Source organism: Mesoplodon mirus, assembly GCF_964341445.2.
Source record: "Mesoplodon mirus genome assembly, chromosome: 13".
NCBI lineage: Eukaryota > Metazoa > Chordata > Mammalia > Artiodactyla > Ziphiidae > Mesoplodon > Mesoplodon mirus.
Window position 1 is genome coordinate 82,150,921 of NC_138989.1, and position 17,045 is coordinate 82,167,965.

Genomic DNA, 17,045 nt, shown 5'->3' on the forward strand with positions numbered 1-17,045 from the left:
TTTGGATTTTTTGCAGCAGTTTCTCATAAAACAGAAGAAATGTCCACAGAACACGTCCTTTGTCCTGTACTCCTTGACTCCATTTTCATGAATCTCAGATCTCCTACTCTATTTATCTGGATATTTTCAATATCAATACAGACACTGCAATATTGACTTTCCAGGAAGTGCTACTAACCAGAAACTATCTAGGCTTCAGATTTCCAGGTTCTGAAATGACTGCAGTTTATTGATTGTATAATGAGAACGCAGAATACTGAATTTAACTATAGTAAGAAATGTCTGTAGGTCTCTCTCAATGACAACCAATGTCCTCAACTCCTCAGCACCCCCATCCATCTGGCCTCATTCTTCTCTAGGTCGGTACCAGCAGTTTCCAACGCTCCCACTGGACCTGGAAGAATGCTGATGAGTTGGAGAAAATCAGGAAGAATTATAAGTAAACCCTAGGAAATGCACATAAAACCAGAGGCTTCTTTTTATATTGGCACTGCCTTCCGTGAGAAATTGTTCTATCTGGGGCTAAATTTAATCTATCAGATGTGTGACGGTGGGAAAAGATTGATTACAGCTCCTCTGTCGTCTCATTGAATGAGCGAGCTTTTGAACCGCAAATCCGATCCAATCACTCATCTTTAAATCATTCAAAAGTTTTCTATCATCCATTTAAAAAGTATCCAATTGGCTTCATAAGATATAACAGACTCTCCGGGCTGTGTCCCCTCCCCACATCCATATCTCATCTGCTGCAACTCACCATCTGGAATTTTAGCTTTCATTATTAGCATCATGAGGGCCTAATTCCTAATGGTGAGATACAGAGTCTGAAAGCCATGACCATTTGGGCACTGTGGTCTTATACTGACAAACAAAATATTTACAAATCTAAGAAGACAAAATTTTGTTTGTGATTATCAGAATGTTTCCCAGATCTCTGAAAAAATCAACCTAGTCATTACTAGAAGGAAAAACTCTAGGTAAAGTTCTAGAGAGAATGAGATGAAATCAGATGTGTCGAGTGCTAAGCAGATTTTTGGACACTTATCCTCAAACTCATTTCAGAGGTCCTCAGACTAAATGCAAGCTTAACCTGGTATCTACCGCAGAATAAAACTGTGCTACATTCTATGAAAACCTGACAGTAAATTTTCAATAATTTTGTTAATCTTCCTCATATTTAGTCTTTTTTGCAAAATTCCTCCTATGTGAACTTATGTGACATTCAATATTTTTTCTATAACATTTCTGTCGTAACTCAAATCTCTAACTATACATTATGTAGGGAAGTCCCATGCTCTTGGAAAAGTGTTTCTATGCATTCATTTAAAATCTTTAGAAAAGAATTATATCAAATAAAAATTTCCATTTTCTCCCTAAGATATCATCTTGAGGACGATCAGCTGGAAAGTACTCTTGTTATTGATTTGCAGGAGATTAATGTGACTTTTCAGTAAACTTGTTAAAATACCTCAGATTATAGTTCTGGAGATCTCAACCTGAACTGGGCACACCCTACTTCATGATCCTGAATAGTTCCTTGATTGCTAAAACTTTCTATAAATAATATATTCATAAATGGAAACAAAGATGTATCAATATATAACTTATTTTTATTAACATTATATTCAAAAATGTATACCTAAACCCTTGAAAATAGCAATGAAAAATTTATAGCTCAAAAACTAAATAAAAAACTGAATTTTTATTTTATATTTTCCCATTCCTCAAAAAACTGAATTTTTATATTTTCCCATTCCTCTTGTTGAGCAACACTGATGTATTTTTATTTCATGTATTCTCTACTCAGTTTCAACTTAGATTATCCCATGTTAATATTTACCATTTTAGTAGCTGCCACAGATTGCTTATACCTTCCACAACTATTCAAATGCATTCTGCTAACAGTGAAGAGTTCAGCTAAGTCTTGTGAAGAGATCACAGTTATAGAAAATTAATATCACAGCTGTAGAAAATTAATATACCAATGGGTAATTAAAATACATGAGAAATGAAATGCAAGCAACAGGGAAAAATGAATGCTACATCAACCAGAATGATAGATAGAAAACTATTTTTAGTCCAGAGAATTTATGAAATGGGTATTAAAAATGTAATTCTGTATGAATCAAATTAAACCATCTTTAAAACAAATTAAACTATTATAAACTATATTGTGTTGGATATTTTTCAGTATTAGAATGCGGTTGCTAACCCACCAGTCCCTTTATAACTGGAGGCTGGGTATTACATAGAATTAAATAATATGCATTTTCCCATTCAAAAATTTCTAATTTTTAAAGATATGAGTAAAGGATATTTAGATGTCCACTTATGAAACAAGCAAAAAAGGTCCATAGTTTTAGGGGTAAAAGTGCCATTATTTTTTTATAGCTTTTTTTTTTTTTTTTTTTGGCTGTATGTGGGCCTCTCACTGTTGTGGCCTCTCCCGTTGCAGAGCACAGGCTCCGGACGCACAGGCTCAGCGGCCATGGCTCACGGGCCCAGCCGCTCTGCGGCATGTGGGATCTTCCCGGACCGGGGCACAAACCCATGTCCCCTGCATCGGCAGGCGGACTCTCAACCACTGCGCCACCAGGGAAGCCCAAAAGTGCCATTATTAATAACATAAATGTATGAATGTATATTAAAGAAAGGAGAACAAGAGAGGGAAAGTAAAAGGGAAAAGAAAGCTTTTGCAAATTAAAATTAGAGCAGTAAAATCTTTTTTATAATTTAGTAAACTTGGAAGAGAAGGTTAAGCAAACCTCAAATCTCCCACAAAATAAAGCAGCAAAAAAGAGAGTGAAAATAAAAAAGATTGGAAAATTGTAAGATCAGAACAGCAGTGGAATATATAACTAATAGATGGTTAGAGAAAGAGAACAGAAGTGGGAGAAAGAGAGCAGAGAAAAATGGTGGAAGGGAAATAATTAACAAAAATTATAATAATAATCCAGAAGTATTTCCCAGAAATGAGACACCTTGGTTCCTTGATTGAAAAAAAATCTCATAAAGTATTTGGAAAAATACTAACACCATGACACATCATTATGAACCTCATAACAAAGGATCAATGCCAGGCACTATTGCAAACGCTTTGTTTCTACTACAGTAGCAGGTTGTGAAGATTAAATGAACTAGTGGGCTGTGTGTGTGTAGTGCTCGCACGCTCGTGTGCATATACCACGATATAGTACCCCTGCTCTTAGTGTTAATATTGTATTATATAAACACTAATGTAATACACCATTAGACTGTGCTATTATGAAATAACTCTTTTAACACATGATCCTATTGGTAGAAACTATTATAATTGCCATTTTACACTTGAGGAACTCGAAGGACAGAACAGTAAAGGGATAGAGTGGGAACTCAAACACAAGTCGTCTTCCTTCAGAGACAGCACAATTAACCATCACACAATACAGGATCCTTAACTTAGGGCATGAACCAAGAGAGATTCCCAATAAATTAAAAAGCTGAAGATAGCAAAAGAAATTTATGAAAATATAAAAAGAACTTATAAGAAAATATTTTAATAATCTTGTGATGAAGAAAGACTTATTTCAAGACACAAAATCAGAAACCACCAACACTTGACTATAAAATTTAAATACTTTATGTAGCAAAAGGAAATTAAACAATATGATGTAATTTTTCATCCTTCAACCTGGCAAAATTTTTAATCTAATTAATATCCAGATCATCTAATGTTAAGATAAAAAGTACTCTTATACCCTCCAAGTGGGAATGTAAACTAGTGCAATGCAAATTGACAGTTTATATCAGAAACAATGGCATAAAACAACCATTAAAATTTTTCTTTTTTTGACAATTTGAAGGATGAAAAATTACATGTCATATTTAATCATTTTATGTAATCTTAAACCAAATTACATAATTTCACTAGCAAGTACAAATACCTCCCAGAGAAAAGGTCAAGAAAATAATAATCCCTAACAAAAGAAAAGGTGTCACCTACATTTTCTCAGATTAATGTCTCCTGATTAATTTTATTTATCATAAAATGAATGGACTATGGACTGAACTGTGTCCCCCAAAGTTCATAGGCTGGAGCCCTAACTCCAAATATGACTGTATTGGAAATAGGGCCTTTAAGGAGGCAATTAAGGTTAAATAATATCATATGGGTTGGACCCAGGTCTAACAGGATTAGTGTCCTTATAAGAGGAAGAGACCCCAGGAAAGTGCACACAGAGAAAAGCACCAGTGAGGACCCCCTGCCAGCCCAGGAGAGAGTTCTCACCAGGAACCAACCCTGCCAGCACCGTGATCTCAGACTGGCCTCTGGGACTATGAGAAAATACATATCTGTTGTTTAAGCTACCCAGTCTTACAGAATTGATATGAGGATTTTTAAAAATAATATTTCAAACATAGTTAGCATAGAAATATGTGCTCAATGAACAGTAGTTATTCCATCATGGCTTTTCGTTTCCAAATCACTTTCTGTCTGCATTGAAACCCATGATCTTCATTCCCCGGTGGCTCAGATGCACTGAACCGAGCCTCAATTCCCCCCAGCAAATCTATTCAAGGGTCATGGAGCTCCTGGGACCCTGGAATCCCCACAGGCATTTCTGGAGCACCCCCCTAGGAGAGCACAAAGATCGACCAAAACATAGTCCACTTTGAACTGTAATTAGAACTGAGGAAAATTCAAATACAGCTTATAGAAGAGCCACCGACTAAAGGTCCTGAGCATTTCTAAGCATGACTAATAAATACATGGTAGGTTTTTACTAAGAGACTGGAGATGGCCCTTGTTGCTTCTACCTCCTGTCTGGTTTCACCTTTTACCTGGCTGCAAGGTAAACATACAAGTTTTAAACATCCCATAGAAACCTGCTGGCCCCAGATTCACTGCAGTGAGAGCCCTTAAGCCCTCTGCTTTGCACCCCAACTTATTCTTCCATTCCCTCCTCCAGCATCCGGGCCTGATCTGCCGTGTGCCCTCTCCTAACAAGGGGTTTCTAGCCACAGAAATCAGCATCTCCCCTGTGTCCACCTAGTCCTGATTGCTGCTGATGCCTTGATTCCAGGCTGCTCCCTTCCTCAGGAGGCAACTGTTTTATTTGGGGTTTTTTCCTGCTTTGTTTTGTTTGTTTTATTATTTAAAGGGACAACACTCTTTCCTCTCCCCCAGATTCTAACAGACTAATAAAACACACAAATTCACGTCAGCACGTAGCATTACTGGGGCATCGCCTCTTACCAATTAATAACCACAAGTTTTATGCTTTGGGAATCTTCTGACTTCCTTCCAAAACAATTTCCTTTATATTTTATGTAAAGAATAGAATCGGTATTAGTAAGTATGGAAAACTAGAAGCTAGCAGAAAGAGAATGAGCAGTGGTAACTCTGTACCAGGCAGCAAAGTACTACTTAATCCCTCAGGAAAGAGAAGATATTTACAAGAGCCGGCCATTCTTCCCTTTTTCTCCTAGGTGATACGTGAATCTCTGCTCCTGCATTCCGATTTGGTAGTTATTTTCTACTGCATTGTGTTCCATCTAGTTTATTCCTGGTTTGAATCTTTCATGATGCGGTAGGAAGTTTTCCTTCTATGGCTAGAGTCACTTCACCTCTCTTGTCACGTGGTACTCTTCAGTTTCCAGAAGTCATGTAATTTTGTTAGAATAAACAAATGTCTTAAATGCCTCTGTATCCAATATATGTCCTTCCTTTTGGAGTGGACCCATGTTTCTCCATCTGGGGCTCATATACTTGCCATGGAGGGAAGGGGGTAGGGGATGGTATGGAGTGTCATTTCAGAGTATACTTCAAACCACCAGGTAAATATGATATGTTTCTCTCCCAGATTGTCAATGTTACCTGAATATATGGGTAGAAAATATTATTTTCTATTAAAACAAACATGAATATACAATGGAGTAGAAATGAAAATTCAAAAGGACTTTTAAGATAGACTGATAGCTATGAACAAATTTGTCACTTTTAAATTGCAGCATCCCCCAGATGCCCAGAGTCTGTCTTTCAGTGGATGGTCCGGAGGGGAAAGTTTAGGAAGGATTTAAATAGGGTCTCTGTTGAGTGGAGTGACCAGATCTAGTCCAGCAAGTTTTTCATTTAAGCCACAAAGTTGTTTTGTTTTGTTTTGTTTTCATCAACAGTGCCTAAGGGCACAATTCAAATAAATGTTGAGAAAATGATTAATTACTTCTCTCTTTTGTTCTCATACTCATTGTTGCCAAAATCAAACAGCACTTATTAAGCCTTCATATGTTCAGCTCTGATTGAGGTATGTTATTTTTGTGATAAGCAGAAACAGCATCATTTGTGAACGGTCCATAAAGAAATGGTTGAGGTAAGAAAAAACATCATTTAATCTCCCATTAGACTAGAAATTGTTTGTAGAGGAGAAGAAGAAATCTTCAAGATGACCTTGAAGGAAAATAATATTCCAAACCTGTCACAGTGAGAACAGCATACTGCAAGGGTAGACAAAGTATAGACATTGAACAAGAAAACGGACAAGAGCGTGGACACATTCAGCATAGAAAGAAGGGATCAAAACTAACATTCATTAGGTACCTATCATCCCAGGTGTCTTCCTGTATGTTGTTTTGTTTAACCCTCAAAATACCTTAGGAAAGTATGTTCTTTCCATGCAAAAAACTGAGGCTCAGAGAGGGATGGCAGAGCTGGACTTTGGACTCAGCAATGTCAGAGTCCGTGGGGGTGGTGTCTACACACTCCGTGGAGCGGAGGTCTCTGGTGATTGTTGAACTGAAGTGCACAGTTCCGTAACCAGCCCTTCTAAGCTCCGCTGGCGTCCTGCTCCGATCCCGTACAGCACTGGCTGAGCGGACCCTTCATTTGATGTTTACTGTTATCTATCCTTGTCTGATGATCATTCCCAAAGCAGCTTGTGAACTCTGGAAACTCAGGAACCATGGCTTCCATTACGTTGTCTTCCCTGTAGAGTCCTGATCTGTTTTAGTAGATGCTTGGCAAATTTTAGTTGCACGATTGAAGTTTTACCCCCAAGATTCTAGATTCTGTGTACATAGGCAAAGACTCTTCTATATTCACGACTTAAACCTTAGCCTTTGACCACAAGTAATGGGAATTAAAGGTGTGCTCTCGCACTGCTCTCTTTCAGATATTCCTTACATTTTTAAAAATAACAGGATAAAACCAAGGCCAGGAACATGGTCTTAATATTAGGATTTCCAACTGGTTCGTGCTCATGAACGCCAGTCTCTCCTCTTACGGGAACTGAACTATCATCCAGCAAGTCAATGGTGAGATAAGGAGGCAAACTGTTAAAATTTTAAGTGATGTTCCCCATATTGGACTAGTGTATCACAACCTTGTCGTATAAGCATCATGTCAAAAGGCCACCTCCTCAGGGAAGCCTTCACGGACTGCCCCCTATGGATGGCCGTGCTGGATAGAGTCCCTCACGGCATCTGTCTCTTGCTGTGTGGATGCATTTAACATGTATGAATTTAATTGATACACATTGATTTAATACTCAAAAGCACCATATTATACCATTATTGTCATCCAGAATGTGCAGATAAGGAAACTGCGAAACCCAGAGACCAAGTAACTCTCTCAAGATCAGTTACAACGAGTTAGCCACAGGGGCAGCACGTGTGCCCAGAGCTCTGACTCCTAAGTCCCCAAGCTGATCTCGCCTCTAACGGCCGAACCCTCCTGCCTACCCCCAGCTTCATCTTCCTCATTGCCTCCTCAGGGTCCTACAGCAAAGGGAAGACACACTTGGCTGAGATTTTATGAGAATTTGATGATGGAATTTAATTGGACCCTTGAGTCAGCTGTCGGTCCAATTACTGAACCAGTAAGGAGATGTGAGAGACGGCAAGGCAGCCCTGCCCGCCTCAGGCCTGAAGGAGCACAGAAAGGAAATGGGGTTTCAGGACCCTGGGAGAGGCAGGGAAGGGAGCAGAAAGGTCTGGAAACTCAGAAGCAGGAGGCTGGGTGGCAGAAGAAGCACAGGAGCAGACAGGACGGCCTCGGTAGGAAATGCCCAGGCCTCTCCTCCCTGACCTGCTGCTGAGCCTTAATGAGAGAACCAGGCCAACAATGAAACTAAAATGCTTTCTATCTCGAAAGCAAGATTTTGCTCTCACGACTTTTTAACATTAAGAGCTTCTACCACTTTAATTACCTTTTTATTGCCCAATGCGTTTGCATTTCCTCCCTGGATCCCAAGCTTCAGACTCGACACGGATCGATTCTGAGTCACCAAACACACCTGAGGATGAAACTGGCTTTTAGTGCGTGACCTTGCGAACGCCAGCCCCACCTGAGGAGCCTGATGAGATGTTTGATGTTTCTGTGTTAACAGATCATCTTCCCTGGATTCCTCACCATAGAGACGAGAAAAAATATAAACCAAACTCAATACATCTCTTGCTTTGAGTCAAATAGCTCCGAGAGGGCAGTGCACACTGTATCTATGTTTCCTTCTCTCCCCACTGAGCTCATCCATCAGATAATCACCATTCTCACGTGTGAAGAACAATTACTGACTGATTGAGGAGGATGGGGAGAGAGCCCTGGGAAGTTCACCTGAGGCCCTAGAACGCATCCTGTCTCCCTACGTTGTTAGCATTCTGCTAGTTTTCCAGTAATCCTTTCTGGATTTTGCATTAAACAAATTTCTCGTTGCAGGGGTGCATCTGAACTATAAAATCATAGAAATAAATTTCCTCTAAGACTTAACTCTGAGGCCATTTTAGTAACCGTGAAGGTTTATCGTTTGGGTTAACCATCATGAAGTGGGCTCGGTTACTCACAAACCCGCCAGGAGAAGCCAGGGCCTGGAACGCAATCACTGTGAAAGCTTTCTCCTGATAATTGATGGTGACGGGTTAGGATAAAGTGTAGTCTGCCTGCTCAAAAGGTTTTAAGAAGTATGTCATTTGCTTCTGTACGCTGAAAAGTGAGTATCAAAGAAAAGAAAGCGCTTACAGGCTCTCCGGCAAAAACAGCTTTTTTTTTTTGGAAAAGCTTTTCTTGCTTTTGTTCCAGAGGTTGAAGGAGAGTACACGTCTGAGATCCCTAGCTCTCTGGCATCCAGAATTTCTGAGAAGACACACTAAGGAAACTATTGAGCCCTGCATACAACATTTGTAACTCACCAAGGAACCAGGCGCCGTTTCTCCATTTTTACCTACTCACCTCGCGCTTTTCGGAGTCAGTTTCTTGGTACAGCTCTCCTTCCTTTTTCTCTCTCCAGGTCACGGGTTCGGGTCCTCGAAGATGTCACGAGCACAGACGTTTCCCAGCTACGCCTCGGAGCAGAGCGAAGAGACACAGCCGCCTTTGTCCCGGTCAAGCAGCTACGGCTTCAGCTACAGCTCCAGCTTTATCCAATGACACCCAGAGAGATGCTGAGACCAGAGAGACAGTCTGTCCGGACCTGCCTGGGGGCCATCGCGCCCTCTGCCTCGCGGAGGACCAATTGCAGGGAACATTGAAATGGGTCGGGTCTATCCCCGCTCCCAGTGGAAGGTTAAAAACTGGAGTTCCGCTTCCTTGATTCCGTGGCTAAGTCCTTTATTTATTGAGTTTCTTGCGGGGGAGTCTATGTTTTACAAAAATAGAATCCAAATCGTCTGAACAGTCATTTAAATAAAGTCCTTTGAGTCTGACAGTAGCAGAAGCCTGGGCAGGGTGAGAAGTCGCCCACGCTGGACTGTACCTGGGTGAAGGCATTGCCCCTGTCCTCCTGGCTCAGTCCTCCCACCTGAGGAGAGGTCTGTCCTTAGACAGAAAGGTGACCCACCACAAGCTCTGTGGCTTGGAGGGTTTCGACAGGGACGAATCCAGTAAACTCTACAAATGGCATCACAACTTTCCATATAAATAAGCCCAGTGACAAGGGAACACGCCCACGAAATTTAGAACACACTCTTAAGCAGGGCCTTGTAGCTCTATTCCGTGTGTGTGCTCTGTGTGTGTGTGTGTTGTGTGTGTGTGTCTGTAGACAAATAGAGATATGGATATTGCTGTATCCATCTATATCTAACAAGTATATATCAACGTGTGCTGAGAGTGGCAGCATATGCTCACTTAAATTGTCGAAAACCGTTATTTGGTGCATTAAGATTAAGATTGTTATGTTGAAGAGCTATTTTTAAAATAGTGCTGTAAGAAAAAAAAAGGCTTCTTATTAGCAAAGTATTTATGTAGTCATGTCTGCTCCTGTGACAAACATAGGTGACGATGTGAAAAGGGGGACCACTTTGGAAGCAAAGGAACCAGTCTGGCTGTCCTGCACGTCACGTCACTGCACTGTCTTTCTGTTCAGTAATCCCTTGTTGGTGACGATGTTTCTCCCTTTGGCCCCCTCTGAGCTACGTGGGGAAGATTGGGTGTGATCCTCGACTGGCTTTCATTTAACCTCGAGAAAAAGAAGGACTGTAAATGACAATCTGTTTAAGAAAGAGATAAAAATACACTTTAAATGAAATCAGACATTTTGCAGTCAGGAGACCAACAATAGGGACAGGACTGTAGGTATCATTTTATGTGTCACAGATGCTGTTCTCAGAGAGCCATCAGGGGCTTGTAATTTACTGTGTAACCAGAATTGGCTGGGCTTTACGTTCCTTTTACTGGATATGGGTTGGCTGGGATTATAAGAGAAAATGGATCAAAAAAAAAAAGTTTTTTTCATTCCTGAGACTAATGACAAACCTAGTAGATTTAAAGGGACGTGGTGATTTCCATGTGAACTGGGGAAGTTTGGCTAATTTGGGTCAACATAGATATTTTTGCCCTTAGTTTTGGAGTTTACTCAAGTAAAAATAAAAATCATTCTGCCCGAATTATCTGATGCCACGTGCCTAAGATGGTCAGCTCATAAATACTCCAAAGGTGGATTTAAAGAACAGTGAGCCCAGGTCATGTAAGATGAAAACCTGATTTTGTTTTCAATATCAAATTTTTTTTAAGCTTTCAAAGTTAGTCTGTTGAAAGGGTACCTTTTTTGCTGATCTGTGATAAGACTTTTTTTTTCATCCATGTCCATAGCTTGAAATGCAGAGTCACAATTCATTGTGGAGAGTTACTAGTGGTAAAAGCGGTATTCAGTCCCTCCGTGATAAATGTGCACTTACAGCAACTGCCTAGATTTTGCACATCTCTCAGATAAGTCTGAAAATGCCCTCAAGATGCTAATCATAAGAGTTAATGTGGCTGTGAAAAATAATTATCCTAAGCTTTCAGGGATAAAAAGAAAATTACTCAAATGCTCTGCACTGTGAATTTTGATGACACAGCAGAAGAGCGGATGACTGGTTCCTGACGATGATACAGCCTTCCCTGAAATCCCAGCTTTCAGGGTTGAACACCTCTGAATTACTTTAGCACATGGCATTTGCTTTTGAAATGCCGCTAGTGAAACACACCAGAGCAACTCCCAGCTGAGACCAGCTGAGCACAGCTCCCAGTGGTGCCGCGCTCAAAGCAAGCCTCTCGCGGCTCACTCGGTCGAGTTGTTGCTTACAGACCACACGTTTCTACATGGAACTTAGGGGGACAGATCCTCAGGGGTCCTGGTATATGTCTCAGCTTTATTAATGTGCCAGAAGCACAGACAGCGGGTCCGGGGGGATTCTGCTAATTAGACGAGTCTGCTCTTGTGTACGTTGGATGGGAGACACGATTCCTGCATGAAGTAGTTTCCAGAACACTGTTTGCTTGTGACCATTACCAGTGAGTGTAACTGAGGGGGTCCCAAAGATCAGGCATAACCTTGGGCCAGTTCAAAATAATGTCATAAAAAAAGAGTCAGAAATTTCCTTCCCATGTCCTTAACCCAATCTCATCACAATGAGAATAATGCTGTAAAAGATTTCATGATAAATTTTTGGAAATTTATTCTAGCATACTCCTATAACTATACTTAAAATTGCAGCTAAGTCAAAATTGCTAAATGAACAGATAGGAGAATTTATATTAACCTAATATACTTGGCATAAGGCAATGCACACTGTAATCACTGACAAGCAGATAAATATTCTGCAAAAACCAAAGATGAAAACTTACTGAACCAGTCTGCTGGAAGGTCATAAAACCAGCACCAGTGGCATAAGTAGAGTTATAGGCATGTATCCAACTCACTCAAGCTTGTAGGTTTTTGACTGAAGATGCCTCTATGCTTTGCAAGCATTTTTCTCCCTTCAGAAATTGTGTTCTTTTTTAATATACATGTGATTTTTCATTGTGAGGGAGTGACTGCTATGAACCAAAGACATCTTTCGGCTCCTTCTGAAACTGACTCAGTCAGCTTTCCGTCCAGATTTAGACCGGTGGACGAAGATGGTCACAGCTTCCATATCGGGTTGGAAGAAAGCAGTGGTCAAGGACCCCAACACAAGTCATAAAGGATCTTCTGAGAGCAGAGAAAGCCTGGAAGACATACACATTTCATGGAAAGATTACCTGAAGGGATTTATTTTTTATGTCCCCAATTTTTTGTTCTGATAATATTAATTGTTGTACACGTGACATTATATTTATGTAGAAAAGTACAAAATAACTTTGACCCAATGGTTTACTATTCTGGTGGGAGGGAAAAGAAAACACTTCTTTCTCTTAGTCATCAAACAAATAATAGGCACTCAGAACTAATTTGTTTATGCAATAAATATTTATGAATCAATAGGTTTTAGCCACTGCCACAATTTGAACTTAATGAAATAAGAAATATATATATTTACTTATATATTAAGGAAGATGTGGTTTGATAGAGCATGTGAAATAAAGTGAAATGTATTTATTAAAAGTAAACCTCACCTTTTCCAACAAGTAGTAACTATAGTACTAGTCCTGGTATCTTGTACAATTTTCCTCTGTCTTCATTGGGCAATTATGTTTGAAAATAATTTATCACTTATAAAATGGTTAACCACTTATTCTTTCTGTCCAGTATAGAAGCAGTGGACTGATAAATAACTTTACACTGTTAGTAGTTTCTATAAATCCAATTTATTGCATGTGGTATCTTTATAGTAGATATTAAAAACATCATAAAAATTGACGTCTGCCCCTCATTCTTTGGCCAATATCTCAGAAAACTCTGTAAAAAAGCATGATTACACTACTCCCTTGATTATGTGAGCCACTTACTAAAATGGACCATTAATGCTACAGTGAAAACAAGCTAAGAAAATGATATTCTTGTAAAAACATTGTAGTCCAGATTTGATTTTTACAATACATACAGCACAATAAATGGGCAGTATACACTCAGTGGGGCCGAGCTTAGGCCTTTAACACTTTGTGTTTTATAGCAAACATTATACTAAAAACTGCTCAAAGTGAAAATTATACATTTTCTCCAAATCTATCATGTCTGTCAATACCTCGTAATTTCAAACTGCTTTATCAATCATTAACTATACTTTATAATCCCGGAAGCTTGGCCTTCTCAAAATAGATAGAACTTTGCCACTAGACCTGTGTTAATAATTATAGTAGGTGATACACCACACAAATGAACTTCTAGCCTATGAAATTTATGGAGTGCAATTTCCCATGGAGGGGGTAGAACAAGAGGAGGGGGACTAGTCAGGAGGGCAACAGTTTAGGTAAAATTACAAAAACTCCAATGAAGTGTCCAGTGTCACACTGGGACTCTGCTGTCTTCATATTCTGACCTCAGTTCTATGTCACAGACGTGGCCTTCTTTACTAGTTTCACCTCGTACTAAGTATGCAATTGAAAGAAGACATCGGTTGTATCAGGTTTTGAAGTTACCACAGAAAGACAACACATATCAAGTATGCTTCCTTCAGTTTAGTGAAAATTATTGCACACAAAAGAATGTATCATCACAAAACACCCATGGTTAAATGTCTCTTCAGTGACATGAGCATCAGTTTCGTATGGTCAACCTCATCTGAGTTTCAGCACGAAGATGTATTAGCTGTGACACTGGCTGGGGACTAAATAAGAGGTCAACAGCCTCACATGTGAATTCTCTATCAATGTACTCGAAAGATTCACCCACTTTTCTTCTCTGACATGACCACAAATGCTTCCTTTTTTACTCGAGAATGTGAATTTTTGTTGTATCATTTCTACAATTATTACAACTAGGTGAGGCATGGGATAGTTCATAGACTCTCGGGGAAGTATCATGAGATGTTGGACACATTTTCTAAATAGATGGAATGCTAGCTAGCTTGGAAAGCAATCACGTAGAAGAAAATTTCGGCTTTATGTTCTGCTCAGGAGAAAACCAAAACCCGTGGTTATTGTAATTTATTCAAAGGCAAAGAAATGGTCAGGAATAGTTTTGCCTCACTCCAGGCTTCTAATCCAGGAATGTTTCCTTGACTCCATGTCATCTCCCAGTTAGGCATGGTGGGAGCCGAGAAATACCACGTGGCCTCTAAATAAATAGGCCCTTGTACACTTAAGGGTTTCTTCCAATTTTTTAGATGTTCCTCACGCTTCCTGGATTCATCACCACTACATCAATAGAAAGGCTGGATGAGGCAATTCATTAGACTGGTTGTAGGTCATGAATGATTAGGATAAGTTTTATTCCTCCTACACTGTCTTCGAGTTCTTTGTTGGAAATTCAAATTTATTTATCCTGAAGCGATAGTTGAACAACTATAAAAAAATTAAGTAGATGTCTATGTTTTGTATTCCTGCTAGTTCATCATATTATAATTGTGATTATTATTTTGAGGATCTTTATCATTCTGTAGCACTTTCGTTTAATTATTTATGGCATTTGTCACAACTTAGATAATAATATCCAAGCTACATTTTTTTTCATGTGAACTCAAAAAGCTTTCATTTTCAATTGAAATTTGGGGAATGGCATTTTTTACATTAAAATAGCTTACACATCAAGTTTTTTCTGACACACTTCAGTAGACAATTATTTAAATTAACTTTAGATAAATAAGTTAAAATTACTAAATAATATGAAAACCACATTTTACTTGTGATTTTAGTACTTTTTTCCCAGTTGAAGATTTTAACATCTTGTTAAGATTTAAAGGAGAGGAAAAATACATTTTTAATTGAATTATACCAACTTCCTTCTACAAATTCAGCTTAATAAGTTTTTATTTTACCTCATCTTCTATGTCTGCTACCCTAGTCCATATTCCAGATTCTGGTTTTAAGAAGAATGAGTGGATTAAAATTTTCTAATAGTTATTTTGGTAAGTTTAGTAGTTGATGCAGTTAACTTCCTCAGACTGCTCCCTGATTTTAGGACAATTTTAGACTTAAAGAGAACATAAAATCAATCCTTTTTGTAGACACAGAATCATGGGTCAAATGGAGCAAGCTCTCCACACTGTCCCTGTAGTTGTGTTCATGTTGGAATTTGATTGTTATCTTAACACTCAAGTGATCCACAGCCTCATAAGAGTTGCTTATTTTCAGGAATCAGAAATTTAAAACCCAAATTAAGGAGAAAAAGAAAATTGAGATGATGGTTTAAAAAAAAAAATTTTAAGTCACCACATGATTTCTCTCAAAGAAAACATTATGAGAGGGTTTTTATGGTGTTTCAATATCATTAACTCTTTGACTGAGGCTGAAAGGCATGAAAAATGAAGAAGAAAATGACAGAAGTATCTTGATATTAAGTATGAATCAGAAATTAATATGATAAAGGTCAATATGAAATAATTTGATTAATAAAATTGAGATTTACATATATATTGCATAATTCAAAGAACAATGCTTTTTATTATCAAAAAGAAAATATATATATAAGTGGGTGGAGTTGGGGGAGATGGAGCTCCAAATTTTTGTGATGACATGAAGTAGAAGATTCTTTCCCAGTATAAGACACTCTAATTTTAGTTATAGCAAGCACTGTATAAATCACAGCAACAAATCAGTCTACCCCTTGACAATAAATGAACATGAAAGCCAGAATCATCTTTACTGCAGATGACAGGAGACCTCCCAGGGTCTGCAGGGGCCCCAGTTACTCTCTCCACACAAGCCCTAACACACACACATACACATGAACACACACACACTTTTGACTATTTACCTACACTATATATTCTACTGTAATACTCTTTTTCCTAGGTCCACACAGAATTATCCCATCTTGTAAAATCTTTATCCCTATGAATCTTCAAAATATATTAAAATTATGTGCTGTATGTCTACTTTCCATAAATTCTTTTAAATTAATTTATATATAATTTGTGAAGTGTTATACTGTACATTGTAAACAAATGTCATTTGTCATTGATTAAATTTATTGTTTATGAGTACTTTGATAAAAATAACTTTGGATGCTAGGCCCCTGTTAAGTAATAAAATACCCATTGCAAATTTGCTTCTATTGGAAAATATGTGAGTTGACATTCTTTATTTTTAATCACAATCTATCCCAGATAAATAATAGTTTGGGGATGTCTGGACTTAAATACTTGTTGGGCCACCTTTGGGAAGGGGATGCAAAGAAATAGCTGTCCCTGGAAACTAAATGTGAATTTCTGGTAGAACAGAAAATATTATTATAATGTGGCAATAATAAAATTAGGAAATTAAATTATTTTAAAATCTGTCTGTGTGATTTTTCCCCTTGGTAAAATACATGAAATGCATAGTTCAAGAATTACCTTTTTCTGAATTCATAGTTTCTATATCTCAATCCTTAATAGATAAAACTTATTAATGTCTTACTCATTATTCTAAGAAATTTACAAATGATATTGTTACCAAGAGGAAAATTTATACTGTGCAAGATTAAGTTTCCCCCATCACTTAAAAAAAGGTAAAGCAGTTCAAAAATATACTTTACACCACAACTTTGCATGACTGAGATTTTGAATATCTAACTTGATGGTTTTTACTCAAGAATTGTTTAATATTGTTGGCACTGTAATATTATATGATTTCCTTAATTTTTGTTATTGAATGATGAACTGTAACTATGTAATTAAACAGAATTCTGGCAATCATATTCTGCTAACCTTTAAAATGTCAATTATTCCTTTACTTATTGGCTTGCTATTTTTAAAAT

General features: G+C 38.3%; 1 protein-coding gene and 1 long non-coding RNA gene across 2 annotated transcripts in view; one reads left to right on the plus strand and one right to left on the minus strand.

Moving 5' to 3' along the window:
• The window catches only part of LOC309815102, a 48,331-nt gene extending 39,013 nt beyond the window's left edge, over nucleotides 1–9,318 (minus strand). Inside the window, exons 1-2 of the long non-coding RNA XR_014295801.1 lie at nucleotides 9,200–9,318; nucleotides 8,184–8,270 (exon numbers count right to left, since the gene is read on the minus strand). This is a non-coding gene — a long non-coding RNA (uncharacterized lncRNA). The remainder of the gene's footprint in view (nucleotides 1–8,183; nucleotides 8,271–9,199) is intronic.
• The window catches only part of DOK6 (docking protein 6), a 419,379-nt gene extending 409,231 nt beyond the window's left edge, over nucleotides 1–10,148 (plus strand). Inside the window, exon 8 of the mRNA XM_082641623.1 lies at nucleotides 9,258–10,148. Within this exon, the coding sequence (XP_082497749.1) occupies nucleotides 9,258–9,397 (140 nt within the window). The 3' untranslated portion in view covers nucleotides 9,398–10,148. The remainder of the gene's footprint in view (nucleotides 1–9,257) is intronic.
• Nucleotides 10,149–17,045: the final 6,897 nt, after the last annotated feature.